Consider the following 24,147-nt stretch of genomic DNA (forward strand, 5'->3'; position numbering starts at 1 on the left):
AGGGAGGAGAAGGCACAGTGGGTGCTGGGACACACACCTGTCAAGGAGCAGGGACAGAGAGGAGAAGGCACAGTGGGTGCTGGGACACACACCTGTCAAGGAGCAGGGACAGGGAGGAGAAGGCCCAGTGGGCGCTGGGACAGACACCTGTCAAGGAGCAGGGACAGGGAGGAGAAGGCCCAGTGGGCGCTGGGACAGACACCTGTCAAGGAGCAGGGACAGGGAGGAGAAGGCACAGTGGGTGCTGGGACAGACACCTGTCAAGGAGCAGGGACAGGGAGGAGAAGGCACAGTGGGTGCTGGGACAGACACCTGTCAAGGAGCAGGGACAGGGAGGAGAAGGCACAGTGGGTGCTGGGACAGACACCTGTCAAGGAGCAGGGACAGGGAGGAGAAGGCACAGTGGGTGCTGGGACAGACACCTGTCAAGGAGCAGGGACAGGGAGGAGAAGGCACATGGGCGCTGGGACACACACCTGTCAAGGAGCAGGGACAGGGAGGAGAAGGCACAGTGGGTGCTGGGACACACACCTGTCAAGGAGCAGGGACAGGAAGGAGAAGGCCCAGTGGGTGCTGGGACACACACCTGTCAAGGAGCAGGGACAGGGAGGAGAAGGCCCAGTGGGTGCTGGGACAGACACCTGTCAAGGAGCAGGGACAGGGAGGAGAAGGCCCAGTGGGCGCTGGGACAGACACCTGTCAAGGAGCAGGGACAGGGAGGAGAAGGCACAGTGGGTGCTGGGACAGACACCTGTCAAGGAGCAGGGACAGGGAGGAGAAGGCCCAGTGGGTGCTGGGACAGACACCTGTCAAGGAGCAGGGACAGGGAGGAGAAGGCCCAGTGGGCGCTGGGACAGACACCTGTCAAGGAGCAGGGACAGGGAGGAGAAGGCACGGTGGGTGCTGGGACAGACACCTGTCAAGGAGCAGGGACAGGGAGGAGAAGGCACGGTGGGTGCTGGGACAGACACCTGTCAAGGAGCAGGGACAGGGAGGAGAAGGCACGGTGGGTGCTGGGACAGACACCTGTCAAGGAGCAGGGACAGGGAGGAGAAGGCCCAGTGGGTGCTGGGACAGACACCTGTCAAGGAGCAGGGACAGGGAGGAGAAGGCCCAGTGGGCGCTGGGACAGACACCTGTCAAGGAGCAGGGACAGGGAGGAGAAGGCCCAGTGGGTGCTGGGACAGACACCTGTCAAGGAGCAGGGACAGGGAGGAGAAGGCACGGTGGGTGCTGGGACAGACACCTGTCAAGGAGCAGGGACAGGGAGGAGAAGGCACGGTGGGTGCTGGGACAGACACCTGTCAAGGAGCAGGGACAGGGAGGAGAAGGCACAGTGGGTGCTGGGACACACACCTGTCAAGGAGCAGGGACAGGGAGGAGAAGGCCCAGTGGGCGCTGGGACACACACCTGTCAAGGAGCAGGGACAGGGAGGAGAAGGCACAGTGGGCGCTGGGACACACACCTGTCAAGGAGCAGGGACAGGGAGGAGAAGGCACAGTGGGTGCTGGGACAGACACCTGTCAAGGAGCAGGGACAGGGAGGAGAAGGCACAGTGGGTGCTGGGACAGACACCTGTCAAGGAGCAGGGACAGGGAGGAGAAGGCACAGTGGGTGCTGGGACACACACCTGTCAAGGAGCAGGGACAGGGAGGAGAAGGCACAGTGGGTGCTGGGACACACACCTGTCAAGGAGCAGGGACAGGGAGGAGAAGGCCCAGTGGGTGCTGGGACACACACCTGTCAAGGAGCAGGGACAGGGAGGAGAAGGCACAGTGGGTGCTGGGACAGACACCTGTCAAGGAGCAGGGACAGGGAGGAGAAGGCACAGTGGGTGCTGGGACAGACACCTGTCAAGGAGCAGGGACAGGGAGGAGAAGGCACAGTGGGTGCTGGGACAGACACCTGTCAAGGAGCAGGGACAGGGAGGAGAAGGCCCGGTGGGCGCTGGGACAGACACCTGTCAAGGAGCAGGGACAGGGAGGAGAAGGCCCGGTGGGCGCTGGGACAGACACCTGTCAAGGAGCAGGGACAGGGAGGAGAAGGCACGGTGGGCGCTGGGACAGACACCTGTCAAGGAGCAGGGACAGGGAGGAGAAGGCACGGTGGGCGCTGGGACAGACACCTGTCAAGGAGCAGGGACAGGGAGGAGAAGGCACGGTGGGTGCTGGGACAGACACCTGTCAAGGAGCAGGGACAGGGAGGAGAAGGCACAGTGGGTGCTGGGACAGACACCTGTCAAGGAGCAGGGACAGGGAGGAGAAGGCCCAGTGGGTGCTGGGACAGACACCTGTCAAGGAGCAGGGACAGGGAGGAGAAGGCACAGTGGGCGCTGGGACAGACACCTGTCAAGGAGCAGGGACAGGGAGGAGAAGGCACAGTGGGCGCTGGGACAGACACCTGTCAAGGAGCAGGGACAGGGAGGAGAAGGCACAGTGGGCGCTGGGACAGACACCTGTCAAGGAGCAGGGACAGGGAGGAGAAGGCACAGTGGGTGCTGGGACAGACACCTGTCAAGGAGCAGGGACAGGGAGGAGAAGGCACAGTGGGTGCTGGGACACACACCTGTCAAGGAGCAGGGACAGGGAGGAGAAGGCACAGTGGGTGCTGGGACAGACACCTGTCAAGGAGCAGGGACAGGGAGGAGAAGGCACAGTGGGTGCTGGGACACACACCTGTCAAGGAGCAGGGACAGGGAGGAGAAGGCACAGTGGGTGCTGGGACAGACACCTGTCAAGGAGCAGGGACAGGGAGGAGAAGGCACAGTGGGTGCTGGGACAGACACCTGTCAAGGAGCAGGGACAGGGAGGAGAAGGCACAGTGGGTGCTGGGACAGACACCTGTCAAGGAGCAGGGACAGGGAGGAGAAGGCACAGTGGGTGCTGGGACACACACCTGTCAAGGAGCAGGGACAGGGAGGAGAAGGCACAGTGGGTGCTGGGACAGACACCTGTCAAGGAGCAGGGACAGGGAGAAGGCACAGTGGGTGCTGGGACACACACCTGTCAAGGAGCAGGGACAGGGAGGAGAAGGCACAGTGGGTGCTGGGACACACACCTGTCAAGGAGCAGGGACAGGGAGGAGAAGGCACAGTGGGTGCTGGGACAGACACCTGTCAAGGAGCAGGGACAGGGAGGAGAAGGCACATGGGCGCTGGGTCAGACACCTGTCAAGGAGCAGGGACAGGGAGGAGAAGGCACAGTGGGTGCTGGGACAGACACCTGTCAAGGAGCAGGGACAGGGAGGAGAAGGCACAGTGGGTGCTGGGACAGACACCTGTCAAGGAGCAGGGACAGGGAGGAGAAGGCCCAGTGGGCGCTGGGACAGACACCTGTCAAGGAGCAGGGACAGGGAGGAGAAGGCACAGTGGGTGCTGGGACAGACACCTGTCAAGGAGCAGGGACAGGGAGGAGAAGGCACAGTGGGTGCTGGGACAGACACCTGTCAAGGAGCAGGGACAGGGAGGAGAAGGCACAGTGGGTGCTGGGACACACACCTGTCAAGGAGCAGGGACAGGGAGGAGAAGGCACAGTGGGTGCTGGGACAGACACCTGTCAAGGAGCAGGGACAGGGAGGAGAAGGCACAGTGGGTGCTGGGACACACACCTGTCAAGGAGCAGGGACAGGGAGGAGAAGGCACAGTGGGTGCTGGGACAGACACCTGTCAAGGAGCAGGGACAGGGAGGAGAAGGCACAGTGGGTGCTGGGACAGACACCTGTCAAGGAGCAGGGACAGGGAGGAGAAGGCACAGTGGGTGCTGGGACAGACACCTGTCAAGGAGCAGGGACAGGGAGGAGAAGGCACAGTGGGTGCTGGGACACACACCTGTCAAGGAGCAGGGACAGGGAGGAGAAGGCACAGTGGGTGCTGGGACAGACACCTGTCAAGGAGCAGGGACAGGGAGAAGGCACAGTGGGTGCTGGGACACACACCTGTCAAGGAGCAGGGACAGGGAGGAGAAGGCACAGTGGGTGCTGGGACACACACCTGTCAAGGAGCAGGGACAGGGAGGAGAAGGCACAGTGGGTGCTGGGACAGACACCTGTCAAGGAGCAGGGACAGGGAGGAGAAGGCACATGGGCGCTGGGTCAGACACCTGTCAAGGAGCAGGGACAGGGAGGAGAAGGCACAGTGGGTGCTGGGACAGACACCTGTCAAGGAGCAGGGACAGGGAGGAGAAGGCACAGTGGGTGCTGGGACAGACACCTGTCAAGGAGCAGGGACAGGGAGGAGAAGGCCCAGTGGGCGCTGGGACAGACACCTGTCAAGGAGCAGGGACAGGGAGGAGAAGGCACAGTGGGTGCTGGGACAGACACCTGTCAAGGAGCAGGGACAGGGAGGAGAAGGCACAGTGGGTGCTGGGACAGACACCTGTCAAGGAGCAGGGACAGGGAGGAGAAGGCACAGTGGGCGCTGGGACAGACACCTGTCAAGGAGCAGGGACAGGGAGGAGAAGGCACAGTGGGTGCTGGGACAGACACCTGTCAAGGAGCAGGGACAGGGAGGAGAAGGCACAGTGGGTGCTGGGACAGACACCTGTCAAGGAGCAGGGACAGGGAGGAGAAGGCACGGTGGGCGCTGGGACAGACACCTGTCAAGGAGCAGGTACAGGGAGAAGGCACAGTGGGCGCTGGGACAGACACCTGTCAAGGAGCAGGGACAGGGAGAAGGCACACGGGCGGTGTCCAGGGGGTCAGGGTGACACAGTTGCACGCTGGCAGGTGCAGGCCTGGTGGCCCCTCGGGCCTGCCGAATCCTCGCGGGCAGGAGCGGGGGTGAGACTCGCAGGACTCGGGGGCTTCGGGGGCCCGGTGCGCCCGAGTCCTTCCTGAGGCTGCGAGCCGGGCTGCCTCCTGTCGGGAAGTGCCGTCGTTGCAAATGGGGGACCTGGAGTTGGCGGAAGGGTCCAACGGGGAGAAGTCGGTATCATACGGGGTTTGGAGCTTCGTTTCCTTCCTCCGGAGACGACCGTGTTGTTTGTTGATGTCAGTAGGGCGCAACAGCGTGGTGTTTGCAGAGGGGGGAAGCGAACATGCGTAAATGAACTCGAGACGCGGCTGCGTCTACAGTGCGCGCTGTTGCCTGCGGGGCCCCGAAACAAGCGTGCATCCGAGAGGCGCGAGCTGCCTGTCAGTTTGAGCCTCTCCATCTAACCACTGCTACCTGTCCTTTGCGGCCCGACGTGGACATCACCTTTTTCGTGACGATTTTGGGATCGCTCTAGCCGAGTGGCATGTTCACCAGCTCCGAGCTTCCATAATACGATTGCGTAGCTTCCTGAGGACTTTGTATGTATGTGTTTACCGTGTTTCCCTGAAAATAAGCCCCACCCACAAAACAAGCCCCAGCAGGATGTCTGAGCACGTGCGCCATAGAAGCCCCACCCCGAGAATCAGCCCTAGTGCCGGGCGTGGCTGCGCAGCGTCTGCACAACCCGTGCGTGTCGTCGCGGGGCGGGAAAGAACACGAGCAGCCCTTCTAATCCGCCCGTGACAGCTCTAGTGCTCCACAGGGGAGATCGGGGCCGGTGGCTCTAAAGGAAACAGAGTCGCAAGACATTCAGGATGGGATTCAGGGTGTGGAGAGTGAGGATGATGTTCCAGAAGACGACGACTTCACTCTATTTGAATCAGTGTAAATGGTTGTACCGTACTTAAAAAAAAATAACACATCCCCTGAAAATAAGCCCTAGGGTGTCTTCTTGAGGAAAAATAAATATAAGACCCTGTCTTATTTTCAGGGAAACACGGTAGTTTGACTTAGGGACGTGTCATCCTAACCTGTTAATGAGCCCTGAACGGGCAGGCAGCACATGTTACTCACCTGTACCTGTGGTCATATGCAGAGGAGCGCATAGAAGTTCTTAAACAAATGACTGCAATCAGCACCCAGACTCCACAGTGTGTTTCCGTTGTTAGTGGGGTTGTCTTGTGTGTGAGCAGGGGTGGGGGGAGGTGGTTCTGGGTGGGCTGCAGTCCGCCCACCACACTTCCACATGCTCTCAAAGCCTTCGTGACCTTTCCAGCCGTGGCAATTTGTTCTAAAGGCTCTGCGTTGAAAACCTCCGGCCTTAGACCCCGGAGAGCAATGGTGTGTGCAGTGGTGTCCAGTGCTGGGTCTTCAAGCACTTGCGAGGCTTTACGGCGGCTCCGATCGCCAGTAGGTTTTGGTGTCACGAGTGGGACTCGGCAACTAGTCTTTTACGGTGTTGACAACCTATGGGCTTTCCTTTCCAGCACTCCTTTTTTTGCCGGTTGACAGAAGACAAGAAGTCAGAGAAATTCTTTAAGGTCTTTTACGACCGCATGAAGGTGGCCCAGCAAGAAATCAAGGCAACAGTGACAGTAAACACCAGTGACCTGGGAAATAAAAAGAAAGAAGATGAGACAGACAGGGAGGCCCCTGCACGGAAAAAAGGTAAACGTTCTTCAATTTTCCATTGACGAGGCTGTGAACAGCAGGAGTTTCTTGTTTCCTGTTGTTATTTTTTTTTTTCGTTATTTGTAGACTCCAAAATGCATTCTCACTTGGAAAAAAAAAGTCTGGTTCTGATATTGTTCTCCTTAAGTAACCTGAGCTGAAGTCCTGCTGCTTGGGCGGATCTTCTTGTTTAATAAATGCGTGAACATTCTTGGTCAAGCTTAGGGTTTTATTAGCAGGGGGTCCACGAATATTCTTTTCCTGCGATTTCCATTTAACGTTAGAGAAAGTTGGGGGAGATACGTCATTTCAAACTGGGTGTCATTCCTTTGTCGGATAATTTTCCCTCGTTTTGCCAGGCATTTGAAAGTCTGTAAAGCTTTTTAGCCATCCCCCACTGGAAGAAAAACAGTACCAGGACGTGGATAGACCCACAGGTTGTCGAGTCAGACGGCCTTGAGCACATTTTGCACCCTGAGCCTCACTTTCTAAGTTTAGAATGGCCACGTTCTCATTTCTCAGCCACAGCACAGTGGACATTTGGAGGGTTCTTTGTCGTAAAGGCTGCCTTGTACGTTGTAGGATATTTAGCAGAATCTGTGGCCTCTGCCCAGTAGCAGCCAGTAGCACCCCCTGCCCCAGCCCCAACTAAAAACGTCCCCAGACATTGCCGGTTGTCCCCTGGGTGGGACAGAAATCACCCCTGGTTGAGAGCAACTGGTCTAGAATGAGACTAAGGAGAAGAAAAAGAAGAAGGGTCAGTAAGTACTAAGTACTTACTATGCATTAGGCACCGTTCAAGGTTCTTTTTCTGTGTGTGGATTCATTTAGAACGCAAGTCAACTCTATAAAGATAGAGAAAATCATTACGCCCATTTTACAGATGAGCAAACAGAGGCAAGAGGTCACAGTAGTGAACCTGTTAGCACCTGCAGCTGGAAGGCAGAGGAGCCAGCGTTCCACCCAGGCACCTGGCTGCAGAGGAGATGCTGCTGACCGTGAGGCCACAGGTTCCTCGCAGGGCTGTTGTGAAGATGCGTTAGATGAGATGACACACGCGCACACAGTGCCTGACCACGGTGCCTTGGCGCCCTGCAAGGGGTCAGTCAGTTGTCGCAGTGACAGTCACTGCCGCCGCGATTAGCCTCACGTCGAACCTGCCCGGCACCCTCGCTGGGCGGAATTGGCCAGTGCCCCCATTTTACAGAGGTGGAAGCCGAGGCCCAGAGCCTTGGACCTGTGGGTTGGCAGAACCCGAGCGAAGGCTTTTCCTCTAAAACAGGGAGCGTAGGTGAGACGTCAGGACGAGTAGGGCGGCGGCTGGGCGCGGTTGCCGTGCTGTCTGAGGACCGAGAGGAGATGGGGCCTTGTGAGCGCAGGCCCTCAGGGGCCCGCATGTCACCTGGGGCGGGGGTGGCGCCCCTAGGGCCCCGGCAGCGCTGACCGCCGGCGCTTGCCTTGTAGCCAAGGAGCCCGCGCCGCAGATCACGGAGGAGGCCCGCGACCAGCTGCTGGACGCGTCCGCCGCCACCAGGAAGGCCTTCTCCACCTTCCGGAGGGAGGCCGACCCGGACGACCACTACCAGGCGGGCGAGGGCGCCCAGGCCGCCGCCGACAAGCCCAAGGACGACCTGGAGATGAGCGCCGTCATCACCATCATGCAGCCCATCCTGCGCTTCCTGCAGCTGCTGTGCGAGAACCACAACCGCGACCTGCAGGTGAGGGCGGGGCGGGGTGCAGGTGAGGGCGGGGCGGGGTGCAGGTGAGGGCGGGGCGGGGTGCAGGTGAGGGCGGGGTGCAGGTGAGGGGCAGGGTGCAGGTGAGGGCGGGGTGCAGGTGAGGGCGGGGTGCAGGTGAGGGGCAGGGTGCAGGTGAGGGCGGGGTGCAGGTGAGGGGCGGGGTGCAGGTGAGGGCGGGGCGGGGTGCAGGTGAGGGCGGGGCGGGGTGCAGGTGAGGGCGGGGCGGGGTGCAGGTGAGGGCGGGGCGGGGTGCAGGTGAGGGCGGGGCGGGGTGCAGGTGAGGGCGTGGGCGGGGTGCAGGTGAGGGCGGGGGCGGGGTGCAGGTGAGGGCGGGGGCGGGGTGCAGGTGAGGGCGGGGGCGGGGTGCAGGTGAGGGGCAGGGTGCAGGTGAGGGGCAGGGTGCAGGTGAGGGGCAGGGTGCAGGTGAGGGCGGGGGCGGGGTGCAGGTGGGGGCGGGGTGCAGGTGAGGGGCGGGGTGCAGGTGAGGGGCAGGGTGCAGGTGAGGGCGGGTGGCGGGGTGCAGGTGAGGGGCAGGGTGCAGGTGAGGGCGGGGGGCGGGGCAGGGGGAGGCGGGGCGGGCTGGGCCACTGGGGCCCCGGCTTCCTCTGACCCTCACTTTGGCCGGGTTGCTCCAGCAGAGGATGCAGCAGGGCTCCCTGACGTGTCAGGCGAGGTGCGGGTGGGCTGGCGTGTCTGCCTGTCGTCTGTCTGCCTGTCTGTCTATCTGCCTGTCTGTCTGTCTGTCTGCCTGCCTGTCTGTCGTCTGCCTGTCTGTCTGTCTGCCTGTCTGTCTGTCGTCTGTCTGTCTGTCGTCTGCCTGTCTGTCATCTGCCTGTCTGTCATCTGCCTGTCTGCCTGTCTGTCTGCCTGCCTGTCTGTCTGCCTGTCTGTCTGTCTGTCGTCTGCCTGTCTGTCGTCTGTCTGCCTGCCTGTCTGCCTGCCTATCTGCCTGTCTGTCATCTGTCTGTCTGTCTGTCATCTGTCTGTCTGTCGTCTGCCTGCCTGCCTGTCTGTCTGTCGTCTGTCTGTCTGCCTGTCATCTGTCTGTCTGTCTGTCGTCTGTCTGCCTGCCTGTCTGTCTGTCTGTCGTCTGTCAGTCTGCCTATCTGCCTGTCTGTCATCTGTCTGTCTGTCGTCTGTCTGTCTGTCTGCATGTCTGTCTGTCGGTCTGCCTGTCTGCCTATCTGTCATCTGTCTGTCTGTCGTCTGTTGGTCTGCCTGCTGTCATCTGTCTGTCTGTCTGTCATCTGTCTGTCTGCATGTCTGTCTATCTGTCGTCTGTCGGTCTGCATGTCTGTCTGTCATCTGTCTGTCGTCTGTCTGCATGTCTGTCTGTCGTCTGTCTGCCTGTCTGTCATCTGTCTGTCTGTCTGCATGTCTGCCTGTCTGTCATCTGTCTGTCTGTCTGTCGTCTGTCGGTCTGCATGTCTATCTGTTGTCTGCCTGTCTGTCATCTGTCTGTCTGTCGTCTGTCTGCATGTCTGTCTGTCTGTTGTCTGTTGGTCTGCCTGTCTGTCATCTGTCTGTCGTCTGTCAGTCTGCCTGTCTGTCTGTCTGTCTGTCTTCCTCACTGTGTCCACAGAGCCAGGACCGGCTGGCAGGACCGGCTCACCGGGGACAGGTGGCCGCCCACGTGTCCCTGCCAGGAGTCTGTGTGGCGTGTAATGTGTGCATCTTGTAGTGTGCCGCTGTCGGCATCGGGCGCTCGGGTGAAGTGGGCTGCGTGGACGGCCAAAAACTGAACGTGTTATTAGACACAAAACCAGATACGTAAAGTTCTCGTTAAGGATTGGTTGGTCGGACGGATCAGACGGCCGCCTCTCAGCGTTCCACGCAAACGGGGCTGCGAAAGCTTTGCTGAAGTGATGATTCCAGAGATCTTTGGTTCCTTTTGTTATTGCTTTTATTTTTTTATTTTTTTTGAGACAGTCTCTCTCCGTTGCCCAGGCTAGAGTGAGTGCCGTGGCGTCAGCCTCGCTCACAGCAACCTCCAACACCTGGGCTCAAGCGATCCTCCTGCCTCAGCCTCCCGAGTAGCTGGACTACAGACATGCGCCACCATGCCCGGCTAATTTTTTCTATATATATTAGTTGGCCAATTAATTTCTTTCTATTTATAGTGGAGACGGGGTCTAGCTCTTGCTCAGGCTGGTCTCAAACTCCTGACCTTGAGCGATCCGCCCGCCTCGGCCTCCCAGAGTGCTTCCCTTGTCAGTCGCTTGGGCTTAGAAAGTAGCCCCAGATCCCCCTGCCTGGGCTGCGACCCTCGGGTAGAGCAAAGCACGCGTGCTCGGAGGTCAGGGTCTGCACTCTGTCTCACCAGAGGGCGGTGTCCCTCCGTCTGAAGTCCACCGTGCCCCTGCCTTGGTCCCCCTTCCACCTAACCTGTCTGCACCCCGAGTCAGGAGAGAGTCGGGCCCACGGAGAGCCCAGCCCGGGCAGCTTGGCCGTGGCCTCTTTGCGGATGGGACGAGGGGACGCCACCCTGCCCCTGGGGCCATCTCCAGGCTGAGCATGACGGTCAACGTCCCACAACCGTTCCCCTGTGCGGTGTCCCCCAGCCTTGGGGGGGGGTGCCTGTGCCTGCGGGTGTCCTGGAACCGATACGGGCTCACCTGCTCTGAGCCCAGCCCTGGGGCCGATAGGACGTCACCCCGCCTCGCAGAGCAGGGGCCGCTGGGGCCAGCTGCGGGAGGTGGCAGTGCAGCGTGCCGAGTGCCAGGGTGCTGGGATCCAGCAGGCTCTGCGGGGTCAGAGGAAGGGAGCCGGCCCAGAGCCCAGCACACGCAGGTCCAGAGCTGGCATCCGCCCAGTCCTTCAGTCCCTGCCTGAGCTCTGCGGAGAATCTGCTTGGAGCGGACGCCCGACCACCCCAGGCGGCGGAAGCGCTTTTGGATGACGTCCTTCCAAACCTCCGCAGGGAAACGGTGCTGTGGGGGGTTGGGGCGCATCGTATATTTTAATTTTAATTTTTTTTTTTAAAAAGATCTAGCCACTTATTGTTTGAAGGTACCGTAAAGACGGTCCAATTCAGGGTTTTGAACTTGTGGGGGTTTTTTTGGCCACGTAAACCCTTGGTGTGTGAGCATCTCATGCAGAAATGTACCAAGCACAGCAGATGAGAGCAAAGTTGCTCTGTTCAGAGCAGAAACTAGAGGATCTTTCTAGAGCTTTCCTTCCCTCTCTCAACTGCAAGAGCCTTGGCATGGCCGGGGTGGAGTTGCAGGACTCCCCCCTCTCCCGGGTTCCCGCAGGGCCTGGTTGGAAGCCGGTGATCTTGACCTTTGGTTCACAAGGATGAAGGTTAGAATCATCTTTAAAAACTCCCAGAGGCCGGGCGCGGTGGCTCACGCCTGCAATCCCAGCACTCTGGGAGGCCGAGGTGGGTGGATCGCTTGAGGTCAGGAGTTCGAAACCAGCCTGAGCAAGAGCGAGACCCCGTCTCTACTTAAAAAATAGAAAGAAATTAATTGACCAACTGAAAATACATATAGAAAAAAATCAGCCAGGCACGGTGGCGCATGCCTGCAGTCCCAGCTACTCAGGAGGCTGAGGCAGGAGAATCGCTTGAGTCCAGGAGTTTGAGGTTGCTGTGAGCGAGGCTGACACCACGGCACTCACTCTAGCCTGGGCAACAAAGCGAGACTCTGTTTCAAAAAAATAAATAAAATAAAACAAAGACACCCTGGCAGACAGGCCATTGCCATAGACCAGGCTCGCCGGGTGGGACCGGGCCGACTCGTGTGGTGTCTGTCTACACCACTGCTGATCCGTCCGGGCGCCCAGGCTGGTGGCGGGAGTCACGGTGGCAGGCTAATGCCGTCTCCCTCCTTCCCTCTCTGTCCCTGCTCCCAACCGGGCGGCCCCGCGGCAGAACTTCCTGCGCTGCCAGAACAACAAGACCAACTACAACCTGGTGTGCGAGACGCTGCAGTTCCTGGACTGCATCTGCGGCAGCACCACCGGCGGCCTGGGGCTGCTCGGGCTGTACATCAACGAGAAGAACGTGGCCCTCATCAACCAGACCCTGGAGAGCCTCACCGAGTACTGCCAGGGCCCCTGCCACGAGAACCAGGTGCGCCGCCCGCCTTCGGGGGTGGGGGAAAGTTTCTCATTTGGGAAATGCCGGTGGTAGAGACTCAGTCGAGAAGTCACGTGGCATGTGCTGCCAGCCCAGGGGTCAGGAAGACCGAGGTTTCTTCTAGCGCCCAGAAAGTAGCCCGGGGTTCTTGTCACGCTTGGGGACTTTGCTGATGGCGGGCATCGGAGAGACTGTCCTTAGTCTCCGCGCGTGGCCGGGCGTGGCGGGCGCGGCCTGCTTTGGTTTGCGTGTCCGACTGTAAGTCGACTTTTAGGGTTGGATAACAAAGTAGGGCTGACATTACAACCGGACGACACCGGTCTGCCGTACATACCGGGAAAAGCCAAGGTGTTTGAAGGGGTGAGACCTAGCGAGGGGGAAGAAAGTTGCCTCACGAGACAGCTCGAAGGTCAACACGGGGACGTCTGTGACACCGTGGACACTCGGGGAACAGGAAGACCAGCTAGTCTTGACTTTGGCCTCTCAAGAAGTTTGTGTTTGGAATAACATCCGTTAGTTTCTTTCTTTTTTTTTTCTTGAGACAGAGTCTCACTCTGTCGCCCAGGCTAGAGTGAGTGCCGTGGCATCAGCCTCGCTCACAGCAACCTTAAACTGCTGGGCTCAAGCGATCCTCCTGCCTCAGCCTCCTGAGTAACTGGGACTACAGGCATGCGCCACCATGCCCGGCTAATTTTTTCTATATATTTTTTGTTGTCTGGCTGATTTCTTTCTATTTATAGTAGAGATGGGGGTCTCACTCTTGCTCAGGCTGGTCTCGAACTCCTGACCTTGAGCGATCCGCCCACCTTGGCCTCCCAGAGAGCTAGGATGACAGGCATCTTTTCTTGAGTAGAGACATCACTCGAACGTGGTCTCTTGAAGATTTTGTGAGGTTTTTTTTTTTTTTTGCATCGGTGCTGAGACGGGTATGATTTTTAGCTGCAAACGATAGCTTTGTCCTGGCTGGAATGGGTGGGCCAGGGCTTAAAATGGCCAGTTGTACGCCCAGTGGCCAGAGAGGATACGAGGGTCTGGGTGACTCAGGTTGCCAGGGACCTTCATGCAGAAGGAAAGAACGGCTTATGGGCGACAACTCGCTGCCTATTAAAAACCTGGTGCCGGTTGTCTGAGCACGTGGGGACGGCATTTTGTCAGCTCCATTTTCCGCTCCCGGTTCCCTGATGAAGCAGATGGTGGAGTCCTAGTTAAAATGAAAAGGAACAAAAAAAAAAGAAAGGAAGGAAAGAAAAATACAACAGGCTTGGTGGGGAGAGAGGCTTTATGTGACATATCGAAGTGAATTTCCTTGTTCCCCCGAGTTTGCCCTTCTGCCAGACCGAGGCCTGCTGCAGGCAGGCACAGGCCAGAGTGGCTCGGGCTGCAGTTGGGGGTGTCACCTGGGCGGGGGTGGCCGGGTGGGCGTGGGGGGAGGTGATTAATTCTGGTACTGTGTGCACGAAACAGGAAGCTTGCTTTCCAAGCTCAAGCCTTGACGCTCAAGCACAAACTACGAGAAGCGAGTGATGCAGAGAGAAGGGGACACACCTCGAAAGGGGGGGAAGGGGGCTCAGGACCCGGTTCTCAGTCCCACACTGTATTTTCCTTTAAGAGCAAAAGCCAGCCGTGCCCGCACGGTGTGGATCCATGCAGCACCTGGGACTTTCCTCCTGTTTACTGTTAATTCTGAAACTAGAGATTCTCATCTGCCTTTTATTTCATTTTTTTTTTTTTTTACCACTTTCTCACGGAAAATGTGCAGCTGTCCCCTAGAGACGTTGCCGGGAGGGGCAAAGCCACGGTGTCGAAATGGCAGGTCAGCCCTGACGCCTGTCGAGTGACGGGCGTTTGTGTAACCGTCCGTGTGTGTGTGTGTCTTTGGCCAGAACTGCATCGCCACGCACGAGTCCAACGGCATCGACATCATCACAGCCCTGATTCTCAATGACATCAACCCCCTGGGGAAGAAGAGGATGGATCTTGTGCTAGAACTGAAGGCAAGTAGGAATTTGGACGCAAAAGGTGGCAGCAAGTCGCTTGTGTGTGTGGTCTCGGCTCAGGGTGGTGACGCTCAGTATTAAAGCCGGTTCTTTGAAACCGGACGAATCATCCAAGTTTGCAGGTTTTTCGCTGAAATGTGTAGCTTCAGCCTTTCCCTTCCAAAACAAAGGTCTCAGGGCAGGACAGCAGCGTTTCAACCGTTCAGGTCGCCTGGGACAAAGAGGACTCCTCACTCACAACAGCTGAGAAACAAAAACTCCAACAGCATCCAAGCACGGAAGCCTTGCTTTTCTGAAAGGCGCAGAGAGAGAAATGGGAACTCCATTTTCTCTGTGACGCTGGGTATTTTTCCCAGCCCGAGGAAAAAGGGCCAGTTGAAGAATAGTACAACCGAGCCTATCTAGGGAAAAAAAAAATCTGTTTAATCAAGGGAACACCTTTTCCTATTCTGTTAGTGATTAAGCAGAAGGATGGTTAATAATGTTGGTTTGAAATAAGGAAAATGACACTAACCACGAATGCGCCGGCAGGCCTCTGTGAGTTTCTCTGGGCTGGGTGCAAACACAGGACGGCAGGTGGCCGATGCGGAAGCCACTGACCCTCGGGGAACCTTCCCCCCCCCCCCCCCCCGTGACACTCACAGAGCTTTATGGAGTGAACGTGCTGACCTCAAGGTGCTGATAAGCCGCTGCGTTTGCAAGCCAGCCTCTTGGATATGTGAGACGCCGAGATCCCCATTCCAAACGTTGATCTCTTACACATTCCCTCCACATCATCGCCCAATATTTAAGGGGTCCCGAAGGTTCTGTCTATAAGAATCCAAAGATTCGATTGTAAGAATTGAACTTGGAACCCCATCACATGTCCAGAAGCGTGTTTTGAAACGTGTTGGTCTTCCCGAGCGCATTGCCTTTCTCCCTGCTCCCGTGCTGGGGCGTGTTGAGACCTGTCTTTGCCCGCACTTGATCGTTGTGAAGGAGTCTAGGACCACGGCGTTTAGCTGAAAACCTGATCTGTATTTATTGCAAGAAAGGGTGGGACAGGAAGACATTGGAGAGGCGTTAACAGAAACCTACAGGAGTAGCACAGTGATTTTTATTTTTTCTTTAGTATTTAGAATGGAGAGTCTAAATTAATAATTGATTTGGATGTGCAGTTTGAATGGGTTTTTTTCTGTGCAATTGTTGTTTTTTTAACTCACTTCGACAAATTGTGTTTTAGCATTGACTTGAAAATCCTCCAAGCTCATGTACCTAGCCACAATTTATCAGAAAGGACACAATCAGAATTTCATGTGCTCCTGTCAGCATCTCAGTGACTTTTTTCAACTAATCCAGTGACCTATGGATTATTCTAGAAATTCCTGACCTGGAATAACACAGCAACCTGACTCACCTGCTGTGGCCCCAGTTTGGGGAGGAAAAAGACCCCTAGAAACAAAAAACAACAACTTTCTCGAGTCCTGCACACAAAGAAGCACGCAGATGATAGGCCCAGGACCTAAAATTGAGGTCAAGCCAGGAAGTGCAGGGTGTAGACAGGTGATCATGGGGAATGTAATGGGAAATCATGACGGGGCATGCATACGGCATTCCTTTGGGTCACTTTTGTAAGTTATTATCTGCTGTATTCGTTATAACATCAGGGGTCATAAGGGCTGATAGAAACATTTTAAGACATGAAGGAATTATCCTTTTTTTTTTCTTTTTTTTTTTTTTTTGAGACAGGGTCTCACTCTGTTGCCCGGGCTAGAGTGAGTGCCGTGGCGTCAGCCTTGCTCATAGCAACCTCCAACTCCTGGGCTCAAGCGATCCTCCTGCCTCAGCCTCCTGAGTAGCTGGGACTACAGGCATGCACCACCATGCCCGGCTCATTTTTTCTATATATTTTCAGTTGGCCAATTAATTTCTTTCTATTTTTAGTAGAGATGGGGGTCTCGCTCTTGCTCAGGCTGGTTTCGAACTCCTGACCTCGAGCGATCCTCCCGCCTCGGCCTCCCAGAGTGCTGGGATTACAGGCGTGAGCCACCGTGCCCGGCCTGCGGAATCACCTTTATCACCTGTCCTCCCTGGCCTGAAACTCGGAACAGCAGAGTCTGTGGCCACGCCCGCCCCAAGGCATCGTGGGTCTCTAGCAGGTTCTTCCTGGCCGCCGTCGTCGGCAGGGTGGCAGTGCATCCACTGGCGCCCATGTTGAAGTCCCCACGTCTGCTGCGACTTGCCCCTGCGAACAGCAGGTGTGACACACGCCTGCACAGACACGCGCCCTCTGTGGCCCGATCGCACCGCCACACGTGCTTCTGGGGCCGAGTGGCGCGGCTCTGCCGGGCGCAGGCAGTGGCCCGTGATGTCCGTGGCGAGCAGGGCGTGCCCGTCGCGGCTCGTGCGCCCAGGCCGGCCGCCCGGCAGCCCTGACGCGCCCTCTGCCCTGTCTCCGCGCAGAACAACGCCTCCAAGCTGCTGCTGGCCATCATGGAAAGCAGGCACGACAGCGAGAACGCCGAGCGCATCCTCTACAACATGCGGCCCAAGGAGCTGGTGAGTCGGCGCCCGCGCCCCGCGCCGGGGAGCCTCGAGCAGTACTTGGGGCCAACACAGGGTCTGCTTCCTTGGCTCGTTCTAGAAGGTTCCTCAGATCACAAGTACAGAGAGCATCTAACTCAGCCCTTCCCTGAGAAGTGGAGGATCGGATTGAGTGCGTGGTGGTTTGTCCTCCACCTTGAGCTCGAACCGCGTTCGGAAGCCGCCCGCCCCGGCCCCCTCCCCCCTCCCTGTCCCCCCTTCCTCCGTCCCCCCATCCCCCGTCCCCCATCCCCCCTCCCCGTCCCCCTTCCCCGTTCCCCCTCCCCCCTCCCCGGGGACGGTGTGCAGAGCGCGGTCAGGGAGCCCCGCAGACCTGAGCTGAAGTCCGTAGCGCTCTGCCTGTGGTGCTGGGTCACCTTGGGCAGTCACTTGACCTCTCTGAGCCCCATTTTCCTAATGCATAAAGCGAGGATGACAGTGTGACCGGGGTGGGGGTCGGGGGCGGCTGCTTTGAAGACTGCTTTGAAGATGCCCATCAGGTCCTGGCATGGCACCTGGCACGCAGTCACCCCCCGGTGGGTCAGAGCTCCTCCCCTTCTCGTTCCTCGCTGACGGCTGGCGTTTTAGCCGTGTCCTCGTCTGGTGCTGAAAGATCTCGCGTCCCCTCTCGGGGCCAGGAGTCTGGGCAACAGGAGAGGGGGTTTTTTTTGGATGCCAGTGTTCACTTCTTACAAAACAAAACAGGATCCGGTTTGCTCCCGAGGGGGTGCTGTCCACGGCTGGCTGCGACTGCAGGTTGGGAGTCAGAGCCGCAAACCGCGCGGCTGGCCGCCCTCGGCCCCGGCTGCTCGGTGGAGGACAGACGCTCGCGCTCGGGACTTTGCCCCGTGCAGTAACCCGTAACTGACCGGCATGAATGAGGCCACCAAGGCGTTTCTGCCTCCTGGTGCCCTGAGTGCACTCTTGGGGCCAGGCTGAAGTCCCTTTATGTGTCCTTTAAGTACAGTCGAGAGCAGCCCAGCTCTGATCTCGGGGGTCAGGGAGGTGGAAGTCCTCTCCCGGTTTACATAACAGCTTATGTAACCGCGGGTTACTGGGGCGTTTAGGGTTTGTCCTTCTTGAGCAGGGACGGGATGACTTCGCAGAGACCCCATTCCGGGTCCCACGAACCAAGAGTCAAGAACATGCCCCAGCTAGGTCTTAGGACCTAATCCTAACCCTAATCCTAGCTCCAGACTGGCCTGTGGAGCTAGGGCTTGGGCTAGGGCTGGGGGTAGGGTTCGGGCTAGGGCTAGGGCTAGGGCTAGGACCTGGCTTCGGTGGTTTTGGAAAACGTCCACACCCAGTTCTGAGGCTGATATCCCATGCAGTGCGTGTGTCATTGCATGCATTTACACACGTGTGTTGGGCGTGCAGCCCTTCACGTCTGTCCGTGGGACCTGTCAGCTGTTGGGCTTGGCATCAGAGAGGACTGGCAGGAGAACAAGAGAGTAGGCTCTTGTCTGCAAAGGTGTTTGCAGGGCCTGGCGTGGTGTCTGTCCCGACACGCGTGCCCTCTGCGTGCTTGCTGTTGGGTGCCCACACGTCCGAGCCGTGGCCCGCGGCAGTGCAGGAGCCCGCAGTGCCTGCTGAGTCACCAGAGAGGAGGCGTGGATTTGATTCGTGCTGGCCACGCAGCACTTGTCTGGGCGCAGTGCCAGGCGGGGTCAGCGGGGTTCAGATAGGCGCGGGTCCAGTCCCTGCTCCCCAGGAAACCGAGGTGTAGACGGGAGCAGCAAGACGGGTCCAGCAGTTGGTGCTGCGTGCGAGTGAGCCACGTGCGTGGGTTCTCGGGACAGAGCCGAGCCGCTGTGAAGGCTAACCGGGCCAAGTTCAAATCCCAGCTCCCTGGCTGTGTCTTCAGGAATGTCCTTTAACCTCTTTGACTCTGTTTCCTTATCTTTGACCTTTTTGACTCTGTTTTCCTTTTTTTAAAAAAAAGAAAATAAAAGAAGGACTCTCTGATATCTTTATAAAATGTTTGTGAGCATTTAAGAATGTCAAAGTACCGCACCTAGTGCTTGGCGCATAGTAAGTGCTCAGTAGATTACTACCAGTTCATGCTATTATTATTTTTTTTAATTATTATTTTTTGAGATAAGTGTCTCACTCTGTTGCCCGGGCTACAGTGCCGTGGTGTCAGCCTAGCTCACAGCAACTACCAACTCCTGGGCTCAAGGGATCCTCCTGCCTCAGCCTCCCGAGTAGCTGGGACTACAGGCATGCGCCACCATGCCCAGCTATTTTTTTTTCTATGTATTTTTAGTTGGCCAATTAATTTCTTTCTATTTTTAGTAGAGACCGGATCTCACTCTTGCTTAGGCTGGTCTCGAACTCCTGACCTTGAGCAATCCTCTAGCCTCGGCCTCCCAGAGTGCTAGGATGACAGACATGAGCCACCACGCCCGCCCCAACATGCTATTGTTTAATACTCTCATGTGTAGCAGACCATGGGGGACAGGGAAAACAATTCAGAATCAGAGAATAGTTTCACCCACTTACTCTAAAAGCTTAGTGGGTTTCGTATTAGTTTTTCCGGAGGTGGCCAGGGGTGGGAGTAGGGCGAGCCGATGGGAGGAAGTGTACAGGTAGGAAAAATCCGGCTTGTGTAGTCCACATTCTACATGATATTGTGTCATTTCGAGGTATTTTTCTATCCATCGTCCCTTTCTAAAGTAGAAGGGCGTGAGCCCACTGCGAGTTTCCCTGGTCATGTCCGTGGAGGTTGATGGGCACCGACTGCCCGTGACAATGTCTAGAAGGTTCTAGAAGGTGTCCAGGCCTTGGTGGGGAAGGGCGCTGAGCTTCCCGGCAGTGTCTGCCCCGGGGAAGGGGGCCGGCCCGTGTGCGTGCGGTCCACCTGGCGTCGCCTGGTCTTCCTGGAGACAGGGCGCTGTCCCTCTGCCCGTCCTTGCAGGTGGAGGTGATCAAGAAGGCCTACCTGCAAGGGGAGGTGGAGTTCGAGGACGGGGAGAACGGCGAGGACGGAGCTGCCTCCCCCAGGAACGTGGGGCACAACATCTACATTCTGGCCCATCAGGTAGCCCCGGCCCTGTCCCCAGACCCTGTCCCCGTGGCCACAGCGCCCCGCCCCGCTTGGTCTCCCTCCTTCAGGCGTCTAACACGGGGCTGCCTGTGCCCGTGGGAGGGGCTCGCAGGTGCTTCGGCGACCTGCCCCAGCGCGCCGAGTCCACGACTTCTCCCTTTCTCTCCCGCGGTGGGGTCGCGGGGCCATTTAACTGCGTCCGTCCCCAAGCCAGTGACACGTTGACGACTTTGGAGACAGTTGAAAGGAGTCTTGGGCTTTTATAGACATTGATGAGTCTCTCTCAACAGTCTCAGTCCCCGAGTTTGGGAGTCCGTGGGAACTTGCCGTGGCGACTTCCTTCAGTTCCCCTCCTTGGGGTGCGACGGCACTGGGTGTCCTGGCACCCACGTGCCGCGTCTGGCCGCTTCTCTCCCCGAGAGGCTGCGTGCTGGGAGAGACCTCCTCTTTCTGGGTGTGCACGTGCGCTGAGCTCTGGCGCTCGGGGCCAGGCCGCGACCCTGCGGGGTGGGGCTCGGGCTTCCTGTCCCTTTCTCCTCTTGGAAACTCGGGGATGGGAACGAGATGTGGAACGATGGTGGTGTGGGGCTGAGGTCCCTGCTGCCGGCTGGGACTTCCAGACGGCCTCCTGCCCCCCCCCCCCGTCTCCTCCGTGACCGGCGTCCGGCCGCTGCGGGTTCGGGTGGGGGCTCCGTGGCTGAGCAAAAAACCCGTGCCCCTCCCGTCTCGCTTGCAAGTCGGGACACCGACCTTATACGTGGCCAGGAGCCTTCCAGGCTTTTCCACCAAGGTCCCCAGACAGCTCCTGTGCAAGGCACTCCTTGATGGGCACCGGCGAGCCTCCTGGTGCCTTTGCCCTTTGGCTTGCCGCTGGTTATCATGCACTTATGTTTTTTGGTTTTTGGTCTTTTTTGAGGCAGAGTCTCACTCTGTCACCTGGGCTAGAGTGCCGTGGCGTCCGCCTGGCTCACAGCAACCTCGAACTCCTGGGCTCAAGCGATCCTCCTGCCTCAGACTCCCAAGTAGCTGGGACTACAGGCATGCGCCACCATGCCTGGCTAATTTTTTCTATATGTTTTTAGTTGGCCAATTAATTTCTTTCTATCTTTAGTAGAGACAGGGTCTTGCTCTTGCTCAGGCTGGTCTCGAACTCCTGACCTTGAGCTGGGATTGCAGAGTGCTAGGGTTACAAGAGCGAGCCGCCACGCCCGGCCATGCACTCTCGTTATTCCCAGAGTTGGACAGCAGCTCGTGTTCTTCCTGTCGGGAAGAGAGCGCGAGCCCGTCTTTGTGTCCCCGTGTGCTAGCTGGCGCGGCACAACAAGGAGCTGCAGAGCATGCTGAAGCCGGGCGGCCAGGTGGACGGAGACGAAGCGCTGGAGTTCTACGCCAAGCACACGGCGCAGATCGAGGTGAGCGCGGGCGGGCCTGCCCCGCGGCTGGCGCGCACTCGTGGTCTGAGCACCTCCTGGGTGCTGAAGGTCCCGCACCGGCCGAGACGCTGGCCGGGAGGGGGCGGCGAGCACGCCCAGGTGCCTGCGCCTCCTTCGCTGCACGTTGTCACTGGGCCGCGGGGACAGGCGGGAAGACATCCTGAGGTGGCCCAGCAGAGGGCCTGCTGCAGATTGGAGGGTCAGGGAGCCCCGTCCTGAAGACGCGGCACCCGAGCGCAGACTCAGGTGGCGGGGAAAGTCTAAGCCAGGCGAGGGGCCCGAGGCGGGGCGCTGAGCTCGGGGGAGAGCAGCCAGGTCTCTCGGGGTGGTGTGGGACTCTGCCCAGGGCGTAGGAAGATTCCAGAAGCAGGTGGTCGGCAGGCGTAGGTTAGAAGACAAGCCGGAGCCACATGCATCGCCATTACATTGCAAATTTGACTCGTTAAATTCTCTCAATGAAGCTTTATCATTTTCTCTAGAAAAAAAAACAAACAACTTAGTCTCTGAAAACTCTGAAATGAGGCTCAGAGGGGTGGTGTCGCTGGTCCGATGACCAGTAGCAGAGCTGCAGTGTTAGTCCCGACCGGCCTGGTCCCTGGGCCCACGGGTGCGTTTTATGTGACCTGCGTTGTCTCTTAGCATCCGGGAGAGAGAACGCAGACTTCCATCCGCAGGTTCTAGAACATGAGGGACTCGCTAGTGCCTTGTGTTTGCTGCTTAGGAAATGCACGAGTTCAATGTTAGTGGTGGAACGGGGCTTTGCAAGGACTAGCAGGCTCCGTTGGGCCAATAGGAAATGTCCAGAGTGGAGACGTTTGGAGAAAGCGTTCTGACGGGTGTCTCAGGGTCTGGGTTCTGCGTCCTGTCTCTGGTCACCGGCCGTGCCGTGCATGTGAGCAAATGTCCCTGGTTTCCTGTCACTGCCTAGCGGCTTGGCTGAAGGGCCAGTGCTCCTCTAGAGCGCTTAAAACACAAGCCTCAGGTGTTGGTGACCTGACGTCACAGGGGCATAGAAGCTCGGGCTCATCTCAGGGAGGCCCTGGGCTCGCCGGGGGGAAGGCGAGGGCTGGTGGGGTTGGGGGGGGTGCGAGGGCCCGCAGCCCGCTAGGAGACTGTGTTCTCCTGACTCTCCATTTTAAGTCTGCTAAAAAAGAAAAAAGAATGGTATGTGTAGGTCTTCAGTTGTTTTTTTTTTTTTTAAGACAGAGTCTCACTGTGTTGCCCGGGCTAGAGTGAGTGCCATGTTTTCAGCCTCGCTCACAGCAACCTCAGAATCCTGAGTTTAAGTGATCCCTCTCCTGCCTCAGCCTCCCGAGTAGCTGGGACTACAGGCATGCGCCACCATGCCTGGCTAATTTTTTCTCTATATATTTTTAGTTGGCCAATTAATTTCTATTTTTTAGTAGAGACGGGGTCTCACTCTTGCTCAGGCCGGTTTTGAACTCCTGACCTCGAGCGATCCTCCTGCCTCGGCCTCCCAGAGTGCTGGGATGACAGGCGTGAGCCCCCACGCCCAGCCCAGTCCAGGGTTGTAGAATGAGAGAGGATGGTGCCGTACTTGGCCTTGGATGCTGCGTCCACCCTGCAGCTCGCAGGCTCGCGTCTTGGGCGCGGGTTCCGGGGGGAGGGCTGACTCCCGCGCCCCCCCAGATCGTCAGGGCGCGGGTCCCGGGGGGAGGGAGGGCTTGACTCCCGCGCCCCCCCAGATCGTCAGGGCGCGGGTCCCGGGGGGAGGGAGGGCTGACTCCCGCGCCCCCCCAGATCGTCAGGCTGGACCGCACGATGGAGCAGATCGTGTTCCCGGTGCCCGGCATCTGCGAGTTCCTCACCCGGGAGTCCAAGCTGCGCATCTACTACACCACGGAGCGGGACGAGCAGGGCAGCAAGATCAACGACTTCTTCCTGCGCTCCGAGGACCTCTTCAACGAGATGAACTGGCAGAAGAAGCTGAGAGGTGGGTGGGCAGCGCGGCAAGGCCGCGAGCCGGCTGTCGCCTCCCGGACCCGCCTGGCCGGCACGCTCAGTCCCCGGGGCTGCCGTCCCCCGTGATCACGTACCCGTCCCCGGGGCTGCCGTCTCCCGTGATGGCGCGCCCGTCCCCGGGCTGCCGTCCTCTGTGATGGCGCGCCGACCCCGCCCCAGGGACCCCCCACGCCTCTGTAGCTGATCGCCCCTCCTGCCTCAGCCGCTCCCCCGGAAAGCCTTCCTCCCGGCAGGGTCTGACGTGACTGGGGAGCTGCCTAGATGTCATTCGTTCATTCACTTATGAATGAATGAACGACTGTATATATGTATGTATGTCATAGTCTCACTCTGTCACCCGGGCTAGAGTGAGTGCCGTGGCGTCAGCCTAGCTCACAGCAACCTCAGACTCCTGGGCTCAAGCGATCCTCCTGCCTCAGCCTCCCGAGTAGCTGGGACTACAGGCGTGCGCCACCATGCCCGGCTCATTTTTTCTATATATTTTTTTGGTTGGCCAATTAATTTATTTTCTATTTATAGTAGAGATGGGGTCTCGCTCTTGCTCAGGCTGGTCTCGAACTCCTGACCTCGAGTGAATCACCCGCTCGGCCTCCTAGAGTGCTGGGATGACAGGCGCGAGCCACGACGCCCTGTCACCCTAGATGACTTTTAAGAGGCCTCTTTCTGCCGTCTCTATGTAGAAAATAAAAGCCAGGAGAGAGAAGAGGAAAGGGCAGGCCCTTGAGCTCACGGGAGGGTTCGCTTGAGCAGGAAATCGGAGGGCGTGGTGGCTCATGGACCGGCACACCTGCTTCGGAGCCCGTGTTTTCCCTTTCACAGGTCTCGCGCTGTGGACCCTAGATCATGTCACAGGCAGGGGAGTCGTGCCCCGCAAGAGGCACCGG

The 24,147-nt window shown here is 58.3% G+C and overlaps 1 protein-coding gene across 1 annotated transcript in view; it reads left to right on the forward strand.

The window, feature by feature from the left end:
* The window catches only part of ITPR1 (inositol 1,4,5-trisphosphate receptor type 1), a 351,525-nt gene that overhangs the window by 263,040 nt on the left and 64,338 nt on the right, over positions 1-24,147 (forward strand). The window contains exons 45-52 of the mRNA XM_075998552.1: positions 6,239-6,419; positions 7,887-8,140; positions 12,036-12,236; positions 14,126-14,236; positions 16,682-16,777; positions 19,719-19,841; positions 21,155-21,259; positions 23,042-23,234. Coding sequence (XP_075854667.1) covers positions 6,239-6,419; positions 7,887-8,140; positions 12,036-12,236; positions 14,126-14,236; positions 16,682-16,777; positions 19,719-19,841; positions 21,155-21,259; positions 23,042-23,234 — 1,264 coding nt within the window. The remainder of the gene's footprint in view (positions 1-6,238; positions 6,420-7,886; positions 8,141-12,035; positions 12,237-14,125; positions 14,237-16,681; positions 16,778-19,718; positions 19,842-21,154; positions 21,260-23,041; positions 23,235-24,147) is intronic.

Source organism: Microcebus murinus, chromosome 28 (genome assembly GCF_040939455.1).
Source record: "Microcebus murinus isolate Inina chromosome 28, M.murinus_Inina_mat1.0, whole genome shotgun sequence".
Taxonomy (NCBI): Eukaryota; Metazoa; Chordata; class Mammalia; order Primates; family Cheirogaleidae; genus Microcebus; species Microcebus murinus.